The following is a 17628-nucleotide window of genomic DNA, read 5'->3' as shown; positions in this document are numbered from 1 at the left end:
ATTACGCTATGGATGTACATATTAGTGTAAGAACAGGAACATTTGAGTCAGAATTAGAACTTGAGACTGACTCCAACCAAATAACTGAATTTTATTAGCCCGACGTTTCGGAGCCCATTCGGCTCCTTCTTCAGGGGGTTGTTCTTCGGGGGGTGGCGGTGTGCCACTTTTAAAGCGTCTTTTTTGAAGAAAGTAGGGGGGGGAACACGGGAGGTGGGGAGACACTCCACAGACCGAAAGGTGGGGGGGAACAAAAGGAAAGGGGGGTTGTGTTGTTGACCGCTTCCAAGGTGCTGCGATGACCGGTGCTGGGTGGAGTGCTCACGAGGGTGCCCTTGATGGGCCGCGGGGGGGGAGGTTACAGGGTCGCGCCGACGTTCTGTGTTGGTGAAACGACCGGGAGTCTATCTGGCTGTGCGTCCTTTTCTTCTTTTCGTCATGTCGCCAAGGCCATGGACATAGACCGAGGGTAGGTTGCCCTTCACACGGTTTATGTTATTCTCCGTATTCTGAATGTGCCATGACTCCAGTAGTAGTCTCTTTCGCCAGTTCGTTTCTGTTTGAAGGATTTCAGTTTCCTTGAAAGCAATTTTGTGGTCGGCGACTTCAGAGTGTTCAGCGACGGCGCTGCGAATACGGTTGAATGTCCTGACGTCGTTCTCGTGTTGTCTGATCCTTTCTTTTAGATTTTTGGTTTCCCCGATGTACGACGCCGGACAGTCAGCACAACTGATTTTGTAGACGACGCCTTGAGCTTTTTCTTTTGGTGGACGATCTTTTGGTTTAGGGAGGAGGATATTGAAAGTGTTTATTGGTTTGTGCGCCACTTTGAGGCCTTCTTTTTTTAATATTCGGCTGAGCGCTTCGCTGGTACCTCTGATGTACGGGATGGACACTCGCTTCTGGGGTTGGGGAGAAGTAAACGGCTGAAGGTCCCGCATTTTGCTTCTTCTTTTTTGTTGTCTGGTCGTCTTTCGAATGAAGTCATCTGTGTAGCCATTCCTCTTAAGTTCGTTGAGAACCGTTCTCTTTTCTTTCTTTAGATCCGATTCCGATGAGGAATGAGTTTCGGCTCGTTTGAATAAAGAATTTACAACAGACGCCTTGTGGTTTGCCGGATGGTCGGATTGGAAATGAAGATAGCGGCCTGTGTGGGTTGGTTTTCGGTAGACTGAAAATTTTAGAATGCCGTCTTTTCGTGTAACTTGTACATCTAAGAATGGGAGTGATCCGTTCTGTTCGCGCTCATATGTGAACTGTATATCCGGGTCTATGGAGTTTAAGTGTTTCTGCAAGTTTTCGACTTGGCTCGTCTTCACGATGCAAAAACAATCATCCACGTACCTGAGGAAGACTTTTGGTTTCGGGAAAAAAGTATTTAAAGCTCTCTCCTCGATGCTCTCCATAGTCAAGTTAGCCATGGCAACGGAAATTGAGGCCCCCATAGGAGTTCCTTTAACCTGTTTGTAGTAGCTGCCTCGGAAGGTGAAATAGGTATTGGACAGGCACAGTTCGAGAAGGCGGCAGATCTCGTCTACACTCAAAGGGGGTTCTCTCACTGAGCGTATCGTCACGTTCCAGTGCATCTCTAGTTGCGGAAACAGCCAACTTAATGGGTACTCTTGTGAACAGAGAGATTACATCAAAGGAGACCAGACATTCATCATCTTCGATACGGATTTTTGATGTGAGTTTGATGAAATTCTCGGAGTCGCGCACGTGCGATGCTGTCCTTCCGGTGAGTGGTGATATGATCTGATGCAAGTAAGTGGATAGTGATCGTAGTGGGGAACACGAAAAGTCTACGATTGGTCGTAAGGGGATTCCGGGTTTATGGAGTTTTGGCAAGCCGTAGAAAGCTGGAGCGGATCCGTTCCTACAGAATAATTTTAGGTAGAGATTTCGAGAATTTGGGTGGCTGCGGAATATTTCAATCAGCGTCTTGTTCAGCAACGACTGAGTTCTCGTAGTGGGGTCCTTCTTTAGTCTCTCGTAATCCTGGCTGTCAACTAGGGCGGACGCCTTATCCTCGTAGTCCTTTATGTTCAAAACAACGGTTGAGTTCCCCTTGTCCGCCGGTAGGATCACAATGTTGGTATCTTCTTTCAGCGTTCTCACTGCTTTTATTTCGTCGGAAGTTAAGTTGCGTTCTCTTCTGCGGTTGTTATTGGACCTTATTATGCCGATTGCTTTCAGTCTGACCTGTTCCCGCACTTTGGGGTCTAGTTGCTGGATGCCGCTCTCAAGGGCGGCGATCATCTTGGGGAGGGGTGGGTTATCTGTCGTAACATTGAATTTTTGACCTTTTGCCAGGATGGAAGTTTCTTCGCTTGTGAGCTTTCTCGATGATAAATTGGTTACTGTGTGCTTGTTTAACACTCCTGTTTTCTCGTTTTCGTTGATTAGGGAAGAGAATTTCTTCTTTTGCGTTTGACTGTGTTTCATTTCCTCTGAGGACGCTACGGCCTTTGCAAACGATTCAATTGATGAAAAGAGATGGGGTACCTTGTGTTCAAGTTGTCTTCTGGCGAAGAACGCGTCGACTTCTTTCTTCCGGATCACCATGTGGCACTCATGTATCCGTGCTGTCACCAATCTTTGCTGGGTCTTGCGAAATATTCTTGTGTGCGCATTTTCAAGGACTTGAACTATGTGTATAAAGATGCATCAAATTTTTAATTTTTATAAGTTTATTTTCCTTCTTACTATTCATGAGTGAGTACGTATATACCTACGCAACATATTTTTTTGGTCGCCCTAGAAAAATTGCGGTAAATGTTTTTCGAAATAGGGCCCTAAGAACGAAATCTGCAATAAAAAATCGACCCTGGGCGCTCGCATATGGCGAAACAAATCTACTCTCAAAGGGTTAATAATGAGGACATTCTATGATTAATTAGAGGAGTGTTTTAGGGCCCCTTCAAAATCTAATGAGCTAGTCTAAAAAGACATGTCTCTTAGTTTTGGCATAAGCATAAATAATGTTCATAGACAGTTCCTGTGAATGCTAATTACTAGCTCATGTCACTAGCCAACTGTTGTTATTTCATTTATTTACCATAGTACATTAATAAAATTAATCTGTACTGCATACATCAATAATTGGCACAATATTATGCCTCTCTGGTAATTGACTATGAAAACATTATTCAGGTGGGTTAGTTTTGAAGTGAGGATACCTATTTTCAGAGAACTAATAATCACAAAAATTCTGGTGCAAATCTCTTCTTGCATTAAAATAGCTATGGCTAGATCATTTTCCCACAGGCAATTACTAATTAGTGTTCGGTCCTTTCCCAAATTTGATAGCATTTTGTATGATGCTAGCTTTGGCTCAGGGCCATTCTCTAGAGTAATTGCCTAGCCAATAGTCATTTACAACAGTTAACATTTGCGTTTCAGAGTCTCCAACACAACCAGAGAAAGAATCTGAGCTGTCGGAAAGCAAGGAGATGGAAATCAGCCTGAACTGTAAGTATTACGTCTTCAGTGTACAAATTTTAATAATCTTTTACAGTGAATTCATGTTCATTGAAATTTACACGCAGCATTTTCTTTTGTTTTCTGCTAGCCACTACGGAGACAACTCTAATAGAGAAAGAAATGACGCAGCGTGTGCTGTCGAATGAACTCCAAGGTACATTTCAACTTCACATAGATTACAGAGCCCTCGTGAGCATTTGTTGGTGCATATATGTTGTGCATGGGCAGGTAACTTAAATGCGTAGTCAACTTCATACTGTGTGACATATCAGACATCATTAAGAACGGCTACTCTGCGATGAGGAAATGTGATAAAATAAATTGGCTGTATTGAACAGGAAGGACAGGTGTTGGGTGCATTGGACATATCACAATACCAAATTACCCTGGAGGCTGGATTTTTTTTTTTAATAGAGCTTTTACAATGAATTGAAAGATACTTACAATATACCTGTTTGTTATAACATAGCAACCAATGTGTGGAAATATTGATGACCTTGTCTTCTTGCAGTCAAGCTTGAGGGGTGCAATTTAGTGTTCTGTAACTTTTTCTATGATAGCATATATTGGAGGTCACTAATTCATCATAATAGTTATCTTGGGAACATCATTTTGATGTTCACCTTCACTTTGACTGCAAAGCTCTTGACCTTCTAATTGGCTTTCTAGCTGAGCATACAGGCCCAGCTATAAGTAGACCTACTTGTAGGGGATTTACATGAGAATTTTGTTGTTGTTGTTGTTGTTTCAGCTAAGGTCTGTGAACTGGAGGAACAGCTGGAACAGCTAATTAGCTTGGAGGATAAAGGAAGGGATGAGAATCAACGTAATGTTGAAGAGCTACAGGCTGAAATTGCTCAACTTCGGGGTGAGTTCTTCGGTCTGTATGCCTCTCTTCGCATGCCTCGCATGACATTTTGCAGAATTGTTCTGTTGCATGATTGTCAATGGGATTGTAGTAGATGTGATTGCTTGCACAACTGTCTGCTTCTGGGAAGTACGTGCCTGCTGCCACATAGCAAGACTTTTGTGTACAGGCTGCCACACCTTGCAACTTGCAGCTATTGCAAGCTCTTGCCTTCGAAGAGGCATGCGATGTTGAAAATATATTTGCAATAGTATTTTGCGATGCTACTAGTATACCTGTTTATGAAGTATCTCATCATCGCACTTTCCATGACTGTGGAGTGCAAGGCAAGGGGACACATGAGAAATAGCATTGGACTTTGTGCATGGTTGGGAAGAAACTAAAGAGTCTTGAGTACACAAACAGCGAATGAGTGCAGCATTGAGGAGAAAAGTATATCACTGCTTTGTGTCAAGCTAAAAATAAAAAATTTCATGTCCAAACTCTGCTTTGCAAAATAGTACTCTGATAAGCTTTGGTCAGCCTGACGATGTTTTTTGCTGCTTTATAAAAACCTCCCTTTTATGCAATGCCCCTGCGGGGGACTTTCAAGGTAATAAACTAAACTGAACTGTATTAATTGTCCAAACCATGTTTTAATCGCCATGTTTTTTTAATTTATTATTTTTTGTTACTATTGAGATCTACATGTCCTTGAACATATACTGAGATTTGAAAGTGTCTGGGATCGCAAAATTCCAGAACAAGAAGTGGGTAGCGTTGCAGTGCTAGTTGTAAGGCAGTTGAACTTGTGGCGTATTGTAGTAGGGAAGTTAGATTGTTATCACAACAACCTCCTGCCCATTGTTTTATAACATTGCAAGCTTTTCCATTTCACTGCATATGCAGTAACAGGGTTTATGTTTAATTTTACTTGACAGTTTATAGTCAATGAACAAGGTGGGCTTAGTACCTCTGCTAAAAAAAAAAAACCCAGATGGAGATTACTCCAATAGTGACATCTAAGCTTGCTCATTAGAGTATGGTTATTCTGAAGATAGGCAGAGCTTGAACATCACCCTGGAGCGAAGCTGGAGAATTGAGGCAAGCATAGCATTTGAAACAGTTCCAATCATGACATATACTTTGAAAGGCTGCCTTGTGGCACCCTGCTCAACCTCTCAGAATGTGATAAAGGTTAGTGATTCACAATTTGGGGGCAGTCACAAGTTTGTATACTGTGCAAGATGCTAGTCATTGTTCATTTCTCTAAGCACTGTGTGCCTGCATGGCTATTGTCTTGTTTACTTGCCGAGTGTGCCCTGTAAAGCTCTAGCTCACTTGTGTGTTGTGTTCACTGTTAGGAATTGAGCTTGATCTTGCATGTGTACTTTGTGTTTTCCAAACATTATCACAAGCACCGTTGTGGGCACACTTTTATGATGTGCAACCAGCAACTGAGGCATATCACTGCACAATTTGCTGGTGGCTTGTATGATTTTGAGACTGCAGGAGAGTGCATGTGTGCTTTGCAGACTTCTTTGCATCTGGCGCTTGTGTAACGAACACTTGCCTGAAAGTTCGACATGAGTTTCAATTCAGTGTCACAGTAGATGCCACTTAAGCCCATGGGCCTGTCATATGTTGTCAGATTCTGAGAAAAGCATTATTATATCACAGAAGAACAAGGGAACATGTATTTCTCTGCTACAGTTGAACCCGCTTATAACGATCCCAGATATATAATCTATCAATTATAATGACCTTATTTCAATGCATTTACGATTTTGCAAACCCACCTATTGAAACTGCTTGCAGATATAACAAACGTCTTTTAAATCGGCATACTGTTACAATGAACACTTCGAACCTGGTTACAGTAAAGAGGGTACAGGTTAAGGACCAAAGCACACAAGCTCAACCAAACTGGGCGCATGGCAGTGCACGCCTCGTTCCAGTCCAACTGCAACAATTATACTGCCTTCAAGATGAGCAAGCAACCACCATGCGTGGGTTTCAGAAGCCACGAAGGTCATTCACTTTTAAAATTGAGTCGTACCGCATGGCGCAGGGCGTGCACTGGCGAGTGCACCAGTGCAATATCAGATGCCATGACAGTGGCACTCTCGTTTTTGCACACTTGTCTGTGCAGGCACCACGCACATTATGTCTATTTCAACTATTTGAAATGAATATCCATGTCCTTCATGGGAACTACTGCTGAAGCCTTTTCCTGTCTGTATACATGCCGTGTGAGTCAGCGAGAACGCTGCATCACGTGCTGCTGCCACGCAGTGTTACGAAGGATTGGCGATTGCTATGTCATTATCAGTAAATCGCAGTTCGACGGTACTGCATTTATGCATTGCCGATCGCTGATAACCCTTTGCAGTGGCGTTATACCTTTTGAACATTGCTTTTTTTTTTTTTTTTTTGCTCATGAAGTGACACAGATAACGTAATTTTATGGCTCTTGTATGGCTGACACACAGTTGTAATGCCGAGGCCACAATGTCGGCGACCTTTGCCGAATGGTGGCATGCCTCAGCAGTTTCCGAAGTTTATGCTTCCAGCCAAGAAGAATGCGTTCCTCTCGTGTGCAGAACATAGTCATGTTTCACTGGTAGTAAAATATATCGCAACCTTTCGAATAAGAAATAGTGAGTCTGCTTGCAGTTTCCAAATGACAGGTGATTGGAAACGGGCACGTTTTAAAAGAGCTATACGATGCCACATCTTGTTCTTTAAATGGGCATCCCTGACATTTGCAGCTGGGTGTGGCAACGCACTGGGAACAAAAATAACACTGAAAATATGGTTTTTGTACTAAAGTTCTGCCAAATTGTAACTGCTGGTGCCAGATTCAGTGCGGTTAATTTTTGAATTTCTAAGGGGTATTATAACAAACTACTAATATAACCACCTTTTTTGTTTTTGGAACTATCGAGTTCATTATAAATGGGCTCGACTGTAGCACATCTTGGCACATGCATGTGAGCTTCAGCAGTCTCATTACTAGATGAGCCATCAGTAGATAACGCTGACATTGGTCATTAAAGAGACTTCTACTCACAACAGCATGGAACTGTGATCATGCAACTTGAAGGAGATATGAAAATTTACAATCTGGAGGTCTTATACCTTTTAATGAGTAATCATACCACTTGTCATCGTGTCATTATGCAACGCCGAACTACCAACTATAGCTGAGCCTGGATGTCCAACGTGGTGCAAAGTAGCTGAACGTAACAGTAATACCAATCATCAAAGATTTGAATCTGCCCAATCCTCATTTTGCTGGTCCTTAGTGCACTTTTGCATTGCCCACTACTCAGTTTGCCTTCAGTTACCACAAGCAGGTGAAAAGTAGGTTATTTAGTCAGAAGTCATACAATATAGAATTTTAATGCATTATCTGTAAGAAATTTGTTGCTATGCCTTCACTGGTCCATAAGAAAAGAAGTTTAGACCATTTATTATGTATCTGGCACTTTTGAAACTACCATAACAACATTAAACACAAGAAAAAAGTTTGCAGAAAACATTTGCAAATCCTGTGTGATCTTTTCTTCTTGTACTTCATTTCTTTTGCACTTTTCTAGACATGCTTCAGCATTATCTCATCAAATGCAGTTTGCCACATGACTGAAGTGTGCTTAATCATGGTTCCTCTTAAAATAGGCTAATCTTTATGAGCTTACATAACACATTCACTTCTGCATTGTTTTATAACTACTAACAGTTGTGTTTTTGTTTGTGTTTTGCATGGATAGTGTGTGTCATTAACCTTGTGCCTGTGTAACCCATACTTGGCCCCTCTTTCGTTGTGATATGTGACACGACCTTGCACCACTGGCACTGCTGCTGATGCTGTTGTGGGTGGCGGGAATGCCCTGTGCTGCACTGTGTGCCAACCCCTTCCTCCCCCTGTAGACACTCGTGAACTCACAAGCCTCTACGAAAGACAGCAGTCATGCATGTTGATTCTCATGCAAGGTTAGGCTGACGACGGCTGGTACACGTTTTCTGCTTGACTTGGCACTTGCTCCTTGGCTGGCTTTCTCACTGCAATGTCTTGCTCCAAGTATGGCTGCCTCATTGTCAAAACACTAACTGGGTGCCTTAATGTGGCCAGCTTATAATCCCTGATATGACTGACATCATGGACTATAGACGCACACATTGAGAATCATTGCTGGAATGTAGTATTGAACTAGTCTGTCAGCTTTGACCAACCAAGCAAGAATACTTTCATTTTGCACATTGTTCATGCATGCAACTACTATCTCTCTTGAGGTTACCATAATGCACTTTATGTTGCAAAAAGTGACACAGTACCCTAGAAACTGATACACTGGACACACTCCTCACACAGCCATTTTAAAAACTTTCTCATGGCAGTGGTTTATTATTGACAAGTAGCTGAACACTTTGAACCAAACTTACAAACAAATGAGCACATAGTTGAAGTATGGGTGATAAATCATTAATAAAAAGTCCTAGTGCATATTTGGGATTAGCTTTCTAGGTGACACTGTAGATGCATACTTCTGGAAATAAAGGCAAACTGTATAGCACATCTGCTTTGGTGTTTTATCAATGTACATCACTGCAAAATCTCAGTGGAATTGGTAAAAGTTTTTCTCAGCAAAAAGCAATGTGTGCCTGAGTAGCCCTGGTAACTTCATGGAAAATAAAGTGCCACTTTTCTCCACACATTAAAATGCTTAGAAAAAAGGTAATGTGCAAAACAGACAGTGGTAAGAAGGTAGAGGCACTGACTGGTGTAAGCATTAAGACCCAACTAAGTATTTGAAATGGAACCAACCCAGTAACAAGTTTATTGAGCATTTTCAAGTGTCAAGCTGCATTCCCAATTTGCATGAGTTGGTCCTTTTGTACATTGTGCATTAGAGAGACGTATTAGCATATTGCAAGTTTGCACTTCATGCCTGGAATTTTATTGCATTCAGACACGCAAAGCCATTTCCGCATTGAGGCTCTAGACCTGCACTTTTTTTTTTATTTAGGAAAATTTTATCACTTATGAGCACTGCCTTAACTATATCTTAACTAATGGGAGTCTTCACAATTGTCAAATGCAATTTCTGAATTAATTTTACATGTAGATGTGCATTTCATTTGTGTGTGTGCACTGTTGAGCAAGCCATATTGTATAGTACCTTAGAAGTCTTGCTAAAATTAGTTCCACATTGCCATGTACGTTTATGTAAATGCATTTATCTTGCTTTGTGAATTTTTTGTTCAATGCTTTCTGTGCTTCAGCTTTTCAAGCACTGCATGTTATTGTGTTCATTTTTCTGAACTTGTTTTCTAAAACGTCTTTTTATGGCTTTCCGCAATGTACAGAACTATTGACTGAATCTCGTGAGAAGATAAATGCTGCACAGCTTGAGCTCGCTGCTATGAAAGGTGTGTACGATTGTGAGGCTGCCTTGTCTGCGACTTTGTTGTGAACGATTGCATTGAGACCCAGTGTGATGCCACCACATGATATTCACTTCCTAGACACACTAGTTGAATGAAATTTTCTTGTCTGGCAGCATGCTTTTAACACTTGCTAAAAGCAAAACAGCACGTGCTGACACGAAAGTTGCACATGTAAGGTGTGTTTGAATACTGTCACATAGCAGTGATGAAGAAAGCAACAAAACTTTAAATGACCATACCGTATTGTTGGGTAATCCTGTGCCCTCAAAAACAGGCTGCACTCAAAGAACAACAATAGCAGCGTACCCGCCGTGGTTGCTCAGTGGCTATGGTGTTAGGCTACTGAGCACGAGGTTGCGGGATCGAATCCTGGCCACGGCGGCCGCATTTCGTTAGGGCGAAATGCGAAAACACCTTTGTACTTAGATTTAGGTGCACGTTAAAGAACCCCAGGTGGTCAAAATTTCCGGAGTCCCCCACTACGGCGTGCCTCATAATCAGAAAGTGGTTTTGGCACGTAAAACCCCATATAGTATTATTATTATTACGATAGCAGCGAACACGGTTGACTATCGCCAAAAATCTGATCAGCAGGTCAAGTGCATTGGCTTTCATACATGAGTCATCGAAGGTTCCAGAGTAATCACTGGTGTTCGCATGTCTTCCAGAAAGTTTGTGTCCCACATACATGCACTCAGATTACACAAGGTTCGGTGACAACAGACAGCGGATAGAACCATCGATGACTTTAGAGAAACTTCCAATACATGCAGATGAATCCTGCACTGAGCGATAATATTTGTTAGATGGTGAAACGCGGTCACCCGATAAACAAGTAGACTTGTTAATGCTCACCACTGATGGCTGGAAGAGACAGCAAAAGCAAGTACAGTGAAACCTCGATATAACGAACACGCATATAACGAATTATTGAATATACCGAACTCTCCCGAAATATTTTTGTCAAACGCATGTATTTTTAACTTCCTATTGCGAACACGGTTTGGCATAAAACGGATATAACGAACTTCGCGACGCCGAGCCTTAACTCACTTTAATAGCAGGTGGCAGGCTTCGTTGCACTACAAGATTGTCGTGCGGCGCAGCAAACGTTCAGGACTACCTCGCAGGCGCTCACAGCGCCACAGATGCCACGTCGTCATCGAAAGTTGACAGCCAAAGAAATCGTCTGCATCTCACGACCGCTGACAGCGCCGCTTCATAAGCGGCGTGATCGAATGTTGCTTTTGCGTTTTAGTGCTAGCAGTGGCGTGGCCATCGTAGCGTTGTGTGGAGGCTCTTTCGGTGGTCGTGTCGAGTGCGGTGCGCGGGTGTGCGTAGTGCTGTGATGGTGATGAATGTGAAAAAAAGAGTGGCACTGACGTTAAAGACCAAGCTCGAGATAATTCAACGTGTCGAGTTTACTGCGCCGCCACTGCAGTGCTATTGAGGGCGGTGGGTTTGCCCTTGTTGAGTGTTTGCAAACTGTGGAACAGGGCGTGATACGGAATGCGATCAACACCAAGAAGCAGGCCGCGATAACGCAGTTCTTTGTGCGTAAATAAATGAACGTGACCCAAGTAAGCATCGTTCGACTTGCTGTGCCTTCTCTGATTGAATTTTGCTCCTCTTGCATGAATTTTTTACGAAATTTTATATTACGAATTATGGATATAGCGAACTAATTTCCGACTTTTTAACTGTTCGTTATAACGAGGTTTCACTGTAGTTACCATAGTATACACTATCAAAATAGCCATTTGTATACCATTTTGAAATAAACGCCGTTTTACCACTCACAAATGCTACCTTGATGACCAAAAAACATTGTGGCTGAGGAGTTTACCTGAATGCTCAAGCATGTATCTTAGGTTCACACCTGCTGTGTTAAAATGTAGTGGTAAAATTCTTGTTTCTCTTTCCTTAAGTGGTCATTTGTTTTCCCACCAATATGTGTCATCATGTCACAGATATATGTTCCAATGCTTGGGCTTAAAGCTGTCCTTTTAACAATCAGGCTGGCTTCAGCGCTGGCAAAAATTGCAGCACACCCATAGTACACTGTGAAATGATTGAGCTAGTCATCAAAACATGGCTAGTTGCAAAGATAAGAAGTGTAATGGAATAGATGTCATGAAGCTAGCATTTGTTTCCATCTATCCTTTTCCTTGTACACTGTTGCGAATAGCCACATATGTGTTGACTAGGGGTGCATGAATATGCAAAAAGTTAAAATATTAGCGAATATTAAATTTTTAATATTCGTATTGGATTCCAATATAGATATTTCAAGATGTTAGACTATTCGGTTGGATACGAATATTCGAATAAGATAGAATGTATTGCTGGCTGTGTGGGAGCAAACACGGTTCTTAGCATTTGTTTCTACCTAAAAATATTGTGGCAGTTTTGTGCTGAATTTTGTGACGATTTCGTGTTGCTAGCGAAATTTTGTCTGTAAAGCACACTTAGCCACTAAACGTCTAAACATTGTGGGAAATCCAATCTCTCAGTAGCAAGGGACACAGGTATGCAGACGAGAATGCACCCCGCCCCCCTTTTCTTTTTCCCCGTCCTTTTTTCCTTTTTTTCAGCGCCATTCGCAATATTGAATTTATGAGCGCCTCCAATTTTAGAGGCATTTGATGCGGTATATTAAGGCACAGGCTGGCGAGGACAGCTAGTGGGAATTACTAAATTTTCTAAGTTAACACGAACCAAGTGCACAATGTTTTAGTATAAAGACTTACTAGTCTAGTTTTTTAACCTTCGCAATGTAATTGCAATGTTCCAAAATAATTTAACTCAACTTCCTAATAAATGCATGTGCATATTATATTATTATTCGCCATTCGATTCGATATTCAAAGTTAAGTGTTCGTATTCAATTCGCATTCAAAAATATTGATATTCGCGCACCACTAGTGTGGTGCGCGAATATCAAAAATAACATACAGCCTGTATATCTGCCATATATCTGTATATATATCTGCCATATATATATCTATCTATCTGTCATATATCTATCTATCATATATATATATATCTGCCATATATATCTGTATATAGCCTTCTGTATATCAAATAACATACAGAATATCAAAAATAACATACAGCCCAGTTAGAGAGGGGTGTAGAAAAGGCGTGATATTCTAAGTTGCAAATGCTGCTGCTGTTCTGGGAATAAAAAAAAAGGAATGCACTAAGAAATTTTGCCCTCAGGGGCAATTGTGTCTGCTAATTGGCTAAAATTTTACGCTTTACCACTAGCAACAACATTACGGATGTCCTATGTACCAGAGTAGACTGACCTACTGCTTGTGTTTTATTTGCATTTAACATAACATGCAACTCCACACAGTCAGTTTATGGTGTTTAATCCTTCCTTAAACAAAATTTTGTATAATGATACCAGCACTGAATTGAGTATGTTATCACTTCGGGAGCAGAAGCACAGCAGATGGCAAGGCAGGCTGGCACGGAGGAGCTGCAACCTCCGGAGCTCTCTGAAGATACATCTGCACTGAAGGCTCAGCTGTCTGCAGCATCCAAGCAGGTTCAGGACCAGGTGTGCCAGATCGTCAGGCTGCAAGGTATGCAACATGTTTATGAATCTTTAGTCATGCAACCCACTGCAGTGGTCCACTGCCTATGGCATTCTACTGCAGAGCTCGAATTCGTGGATTTGATTTTCAGCCGCTAGGGTTGCACTTTGATTGATGGGGGTGGAATGCAACAACGCTTGTGTATGGTGTTGAGAGTGTACGTTAAAGAACCCCAGTTGAGGAAGATTAACCCAGAGCCCTCCACTCCAGCAACCCTCATAAACTACTCTGCAGATTCACAATGCAAACCCCAAAATTCTTATTAAATAATGTGATTTTTTTATGCAGTCAGCGTTTTGTGTGATTAGCAAGAGAAAAGGCGATTTCTTTCAGTAAAAGTTTTATTTTTCACAATTTTTTGCAGTACTAGATACCTGTAAATCTACATCTTGCACATATTTTTTTTTTTTTAATCTGCGCCTTCAATGCAAGCAGAACCGACAAAATCAATTCTGACAACATCGTCCTCCTCATCATCACTTGAGTCAATGTTTGAGACGTTTCTCAATGTATTTTCTCTGGCAGCGTGTCCGTACATTGCTTGTTTGCATTGTCAAGATTCTTTGCCTGGAGTGAGGAAGAAGGCAGCACAACAAACTGTTGAGATACGAACAGTTCTCTAGTTAGACAGATCGAACACTTCTTCGCATTGTGCGCTACTTCATGTAGAGCATTGTACACGTGTCCACCATGACACTTTGTACGCCAGGTGAGTGTGGGTGTTGTAATTAGAACTTGACACTCACATGATCGTTATATTAGTGGGTAATTTTTTTAAAAGCCACAGACAGTGGTGATGACACAGAAAATAATTTTAAAAGATAGCTAATCTGGTGACGCCAAACCATTCGTTGCCATGCTGAATATTTTCCGCATTAGTTTTATCCGTGTTTGCTATATAGGCGCCGTAAACTCCAAAGTTGCAAGACGAAGAGTGGAGCATTCGGCTGAAACTATGAAATTGGCAGTACTGTTACATGTTTGGAGGAAAAGGTGCCAGTTCACAATGTACACAGTTCGTGTACACAGCGTCTGAAAGGGTTAAGGGATAGAGTGATGCCAGTAGTTGATGCCCAATACTCAATGACACTTTCTTGTTGGTGACTCTGCAGGGGAGCTGTCACAGTCTGAACAGTCGCTGAGTGAGCTACGAGAACAGTTCAATGCACAGCGGCAACAGCTGGCTGAACATGAGCGGCACAGGCGTTTTGGTGAAGAAGAGCTTAGCAGCTTAGAGAGTGAGTTTGTGTGTGTAAATTACTTTCTTGTGTCGTGGGCACTTATTCGGCTTGGGTGTGTTTTTAATGACTGCCATGGGGGCAGTTGTGATCTCATCCTTGGCAAAGCCTGTGTCCTCATTTTGTAGTAATTCATTTTCTTTTGCATTCCTTTGTCATGATCTGGCCAGCCAAGTGACTAGCCTTGGCAGTAACTATCACAGTAGGGCTTGAGCCAGCGCCAAAGCATGAGAAAGAAGAAAGAATCTTGAAATGGATTGTTACAAAGTATGCACTGGAGCTGGCCTTGCTGGATATCTGGAACTAGCAATAGATGGGTGTTAGTTCCACAGGAGTAGAAGTACTTGAACTAACTCTAGGAAAAATGTCAGGCAAGAATCAAGTGGAAGATAACATATAATGGAAGGTTACATCTATTTGGTGAGAACAGGCCTGATAATCCAAAAGATGGCATGAAAGTGAAAAATGTATGGTGCCATCCTCAAATTTCTGTGGTGGCTTTCTGCGATGTCACCCTTGGCCGTGAAAAAAAATTCTCAAAACTGTAAAATGAGAGAGTGAAGTGTTGGACATTGCACATTAATGTCTTGGATAGTACAGTTTGTGTGCACAAGAAATTTCCATTAAAAAAGGTCAGCCCTGAATCGCTATTTTAACACACTGTTTAACAGCAAACAGAAAATTATAAAATTATCCATTTTACGGTGGTGAATGTCTTGAATGCATATGTTTCCGACAGCACCCATTATACAATTTGGAAAATCTACTGTCAGATCTATGTACTGTTACATCTATCAGTGGCAAGTGACTGTCATCTGTGTCTCAACCTCCCCTAAAAAAAAATGTTATCATTATGTTTCTGTGTTGTATGTGCAGGTAACCATAAAAGTGCAACATAATAAGGAGTACTGAAAGTATTCATGCGAAGACTTCTTGGACAGCAAAGAGTTATCAGTTTTAGTTGTGCGTTGTCATAATTTGGCTACTACATACCGTAGTTTCCTTGCATTTTGGGAGGTGAAATTATAGCAGCTACACTTTTGTTTTTGTCCACGGCGATGTTGCATCGACCATTGCAGACACCCAGCCCCTGCTTTGTCTTCCTGAGTTTTGCCCTTCCTTTGGTTCATTTTGCGAATGCTTTTGCATACAGATCTCCTCGAAGAGGAAAGGAAAGCCCGGAGTCGGACAGAAGCCGCGTCAGAGGCTGTAAAGAGTATGTTTTGGTTTGCGCATCCCTCATCATTTGCAACGTTGAATTGCTTTCTGCCTACTTTTTGCACAATTTAGTTTGCTTTTTCTCATTACAAGTATGCTACAAGCCTTTGTTTTATTGCGTTCTCTCACTACATTTCTTGTTATTTGATTGTGCAACTGTCCTGCTATGTTGTCACTCATGTGCATAGACGCACTGGATAACATTTTCTAAAATTGAAAAAATCATGCAGATCCCCCACACTGTAGGAATCGATGTAAGCAAAGCTGTCTGTGCTGATTGCTTTGATTGACGATAATTAGCTGTGATGTTGATGGTGAAAGCTTATTTTCTTCAATGTTTAGTCTATCACGAGAGTGGTGAGTTGATCTTAAATGTTACCTTGCCTGCACCACTCTGTTTGTCTGCGTAGTACACAGGACGCACAGGGAGAGGGGTTTGCTGGAGGCAAAGCTGTGCGCCATATTTCTTAACCTCTGAGAGGGTTATGCATTGTCACTGCCTCACATGGTAGCTCTCATCGTGACAAAAGTATTACAGTTGAATTGGATTATGGGGCTGTACATGTCAAAACCTTAATCGGATTATGAGGCACGCAGTAGTGGCAGACTCCGGATTAATTTTGATACCGTGATGTTCTTTAACTTGTACCAAAACCTAAGTGCATGTGCATTTTCTATTTCGCCCCTTCGAAATGTGGCTGCCGCGGTTGGGATCAAATCTGTGACGTCTAGCAATGCCATAGCCGCAAAGCTACCACGACAGGCACAGCAGTGTTGATTTGGCGGTCAACTGCTTCCATAGTATCGCCTGGACCCTGCGGTATGCTTTAATTAATGCAGCTCTACTTCTACACGCCCTGCGTAATTTGTTCGCTTGACATATTTCCATGGCGTTTATTTTTCAGAAATAGTAGGAATGTTCTGTACCCTACCTTAAACTTAAGCTTATCCAGTTTTCCCACAACGGTTGTGCTATAGTAGTAGGATTTCCTCTGGATTCGCACATTAGTTGAAAGGAAAGCGCTGCAGTTGCTGCAATGCTTTTTGAGGGGGTTATGGATAATTACAGCTGTGAAGAGGCTAATGTGACAATGTCCAGGAAGCTCTAGAGGGCATTATGCACATTCGATGTGGTGGGGTCCAAACGAGCGAGTCTCTTATGTCGCCTTTCTTCTATGACTCGCTCCTGTCACGTATACACACACGTGGTGTCGATGTCTGCGTGGTGTACCAGACACCAGTAGCAGCACCGAGAAAGTTGAAGGAAGAGGCAAAGAAAGCTTCGCTTTAAAAGGTGTCAGCCTATTGTGCCAGTGGTAGAGAGGAGCAACAATACAAGGGCAGCAGTTACGTGGTTGCACATTATTTTGGTAAATTGGACTTTTACTAAATGCTGACATGGCATGCAAAGGAAAAAGCAGTACCTACACAAGTATTAACTATCAATACGCACTCTACCCACACATCTTGTTTAACTCAAACAAGATGGCAGATGACAATTGGAGAATAGGCTCATTGCATGAATCACCGTCACCCTATGTGCTGCCCTTCATTCTTTCCTTCATGCAAGCTTTTTGAACTTCAGAACTGAAAAGTCGGTCATTTTTGTTAGATGCAACCGAGATGTGCAGGAAAGCTTGCTTATGGAATTCTGCACATTCCCTATTGACAATGCTGAAAAGCATGCATTGAACATCGTACAGCGTGCATGTGGCCAAAATGCTCTCGATGCAGGGTGTGCACATGCATTGTGCATAGTTCCTTTAGGGGTTTTCGTTGTAAAGTC

General features: G+C 41.9%; 1 protein-coding gene across 8 annotated transcripts in view; it reads left to right on the top strand.

Moving 5' to 3' along the window:
• The window catches only part of LOC135897634 (sarcolemmal membrane-associated protein-like), an 89276-nt gene that overhangs the window by 57491 nt on the left and 14157 nt on the right, over positions 1 to 17628 (top strand). For all 8 annotated transcript variants that reach the window (XM_065426325.1, XM_065426320.1, XM_065426319.1 and 5 more), the window contains 7 exons: positions 3403 to 3471; positions 3572 to 3637; positions 4235 to 4351; positions 9701 to 9763; positions 13231 to 13374; positions 14499 to 14624; positions 15778 to 15840. In XM_065426325.1, the coding sequence (XP_065282397.1) occupies positions 3403 to 3471; positions 3572 to 3637; positions 4235 to 4351; positions 9701 to 9763; positions 13231 to 13374; positions 14499 to 14624; positions 15778 to 15840 (648 nt within the window). The remainder of the gene's footprint in view (positions 1 to 3402; positions 3472 to 3571; positions 3638 to 4234; positions 4352 to 9700; positions 9764 to 13230; positions 13375 to 14498; positions 14625 to 15777; positions 15841 to 17628) is intronic.

This window comes from Dermacentor albipictus, chromosome 5, assembly GCF_038994185.2.
Source record: "Dermacentor albipictus isolate Rhodes 1998 colony chromosome 5, USDA_Dalb.pri_finalv2, whole genome shotgun sequence".
NCBI classification, from domain to species: Eukaryota; Metazoa; Arthropoda; class Arachnida; order Ixodida; family Ixodidae; genus Dermacentor; species Dermacentor albipictus.
This window is presented reverse-complemented; position numbering and strand designations above follow the sequence as displayed.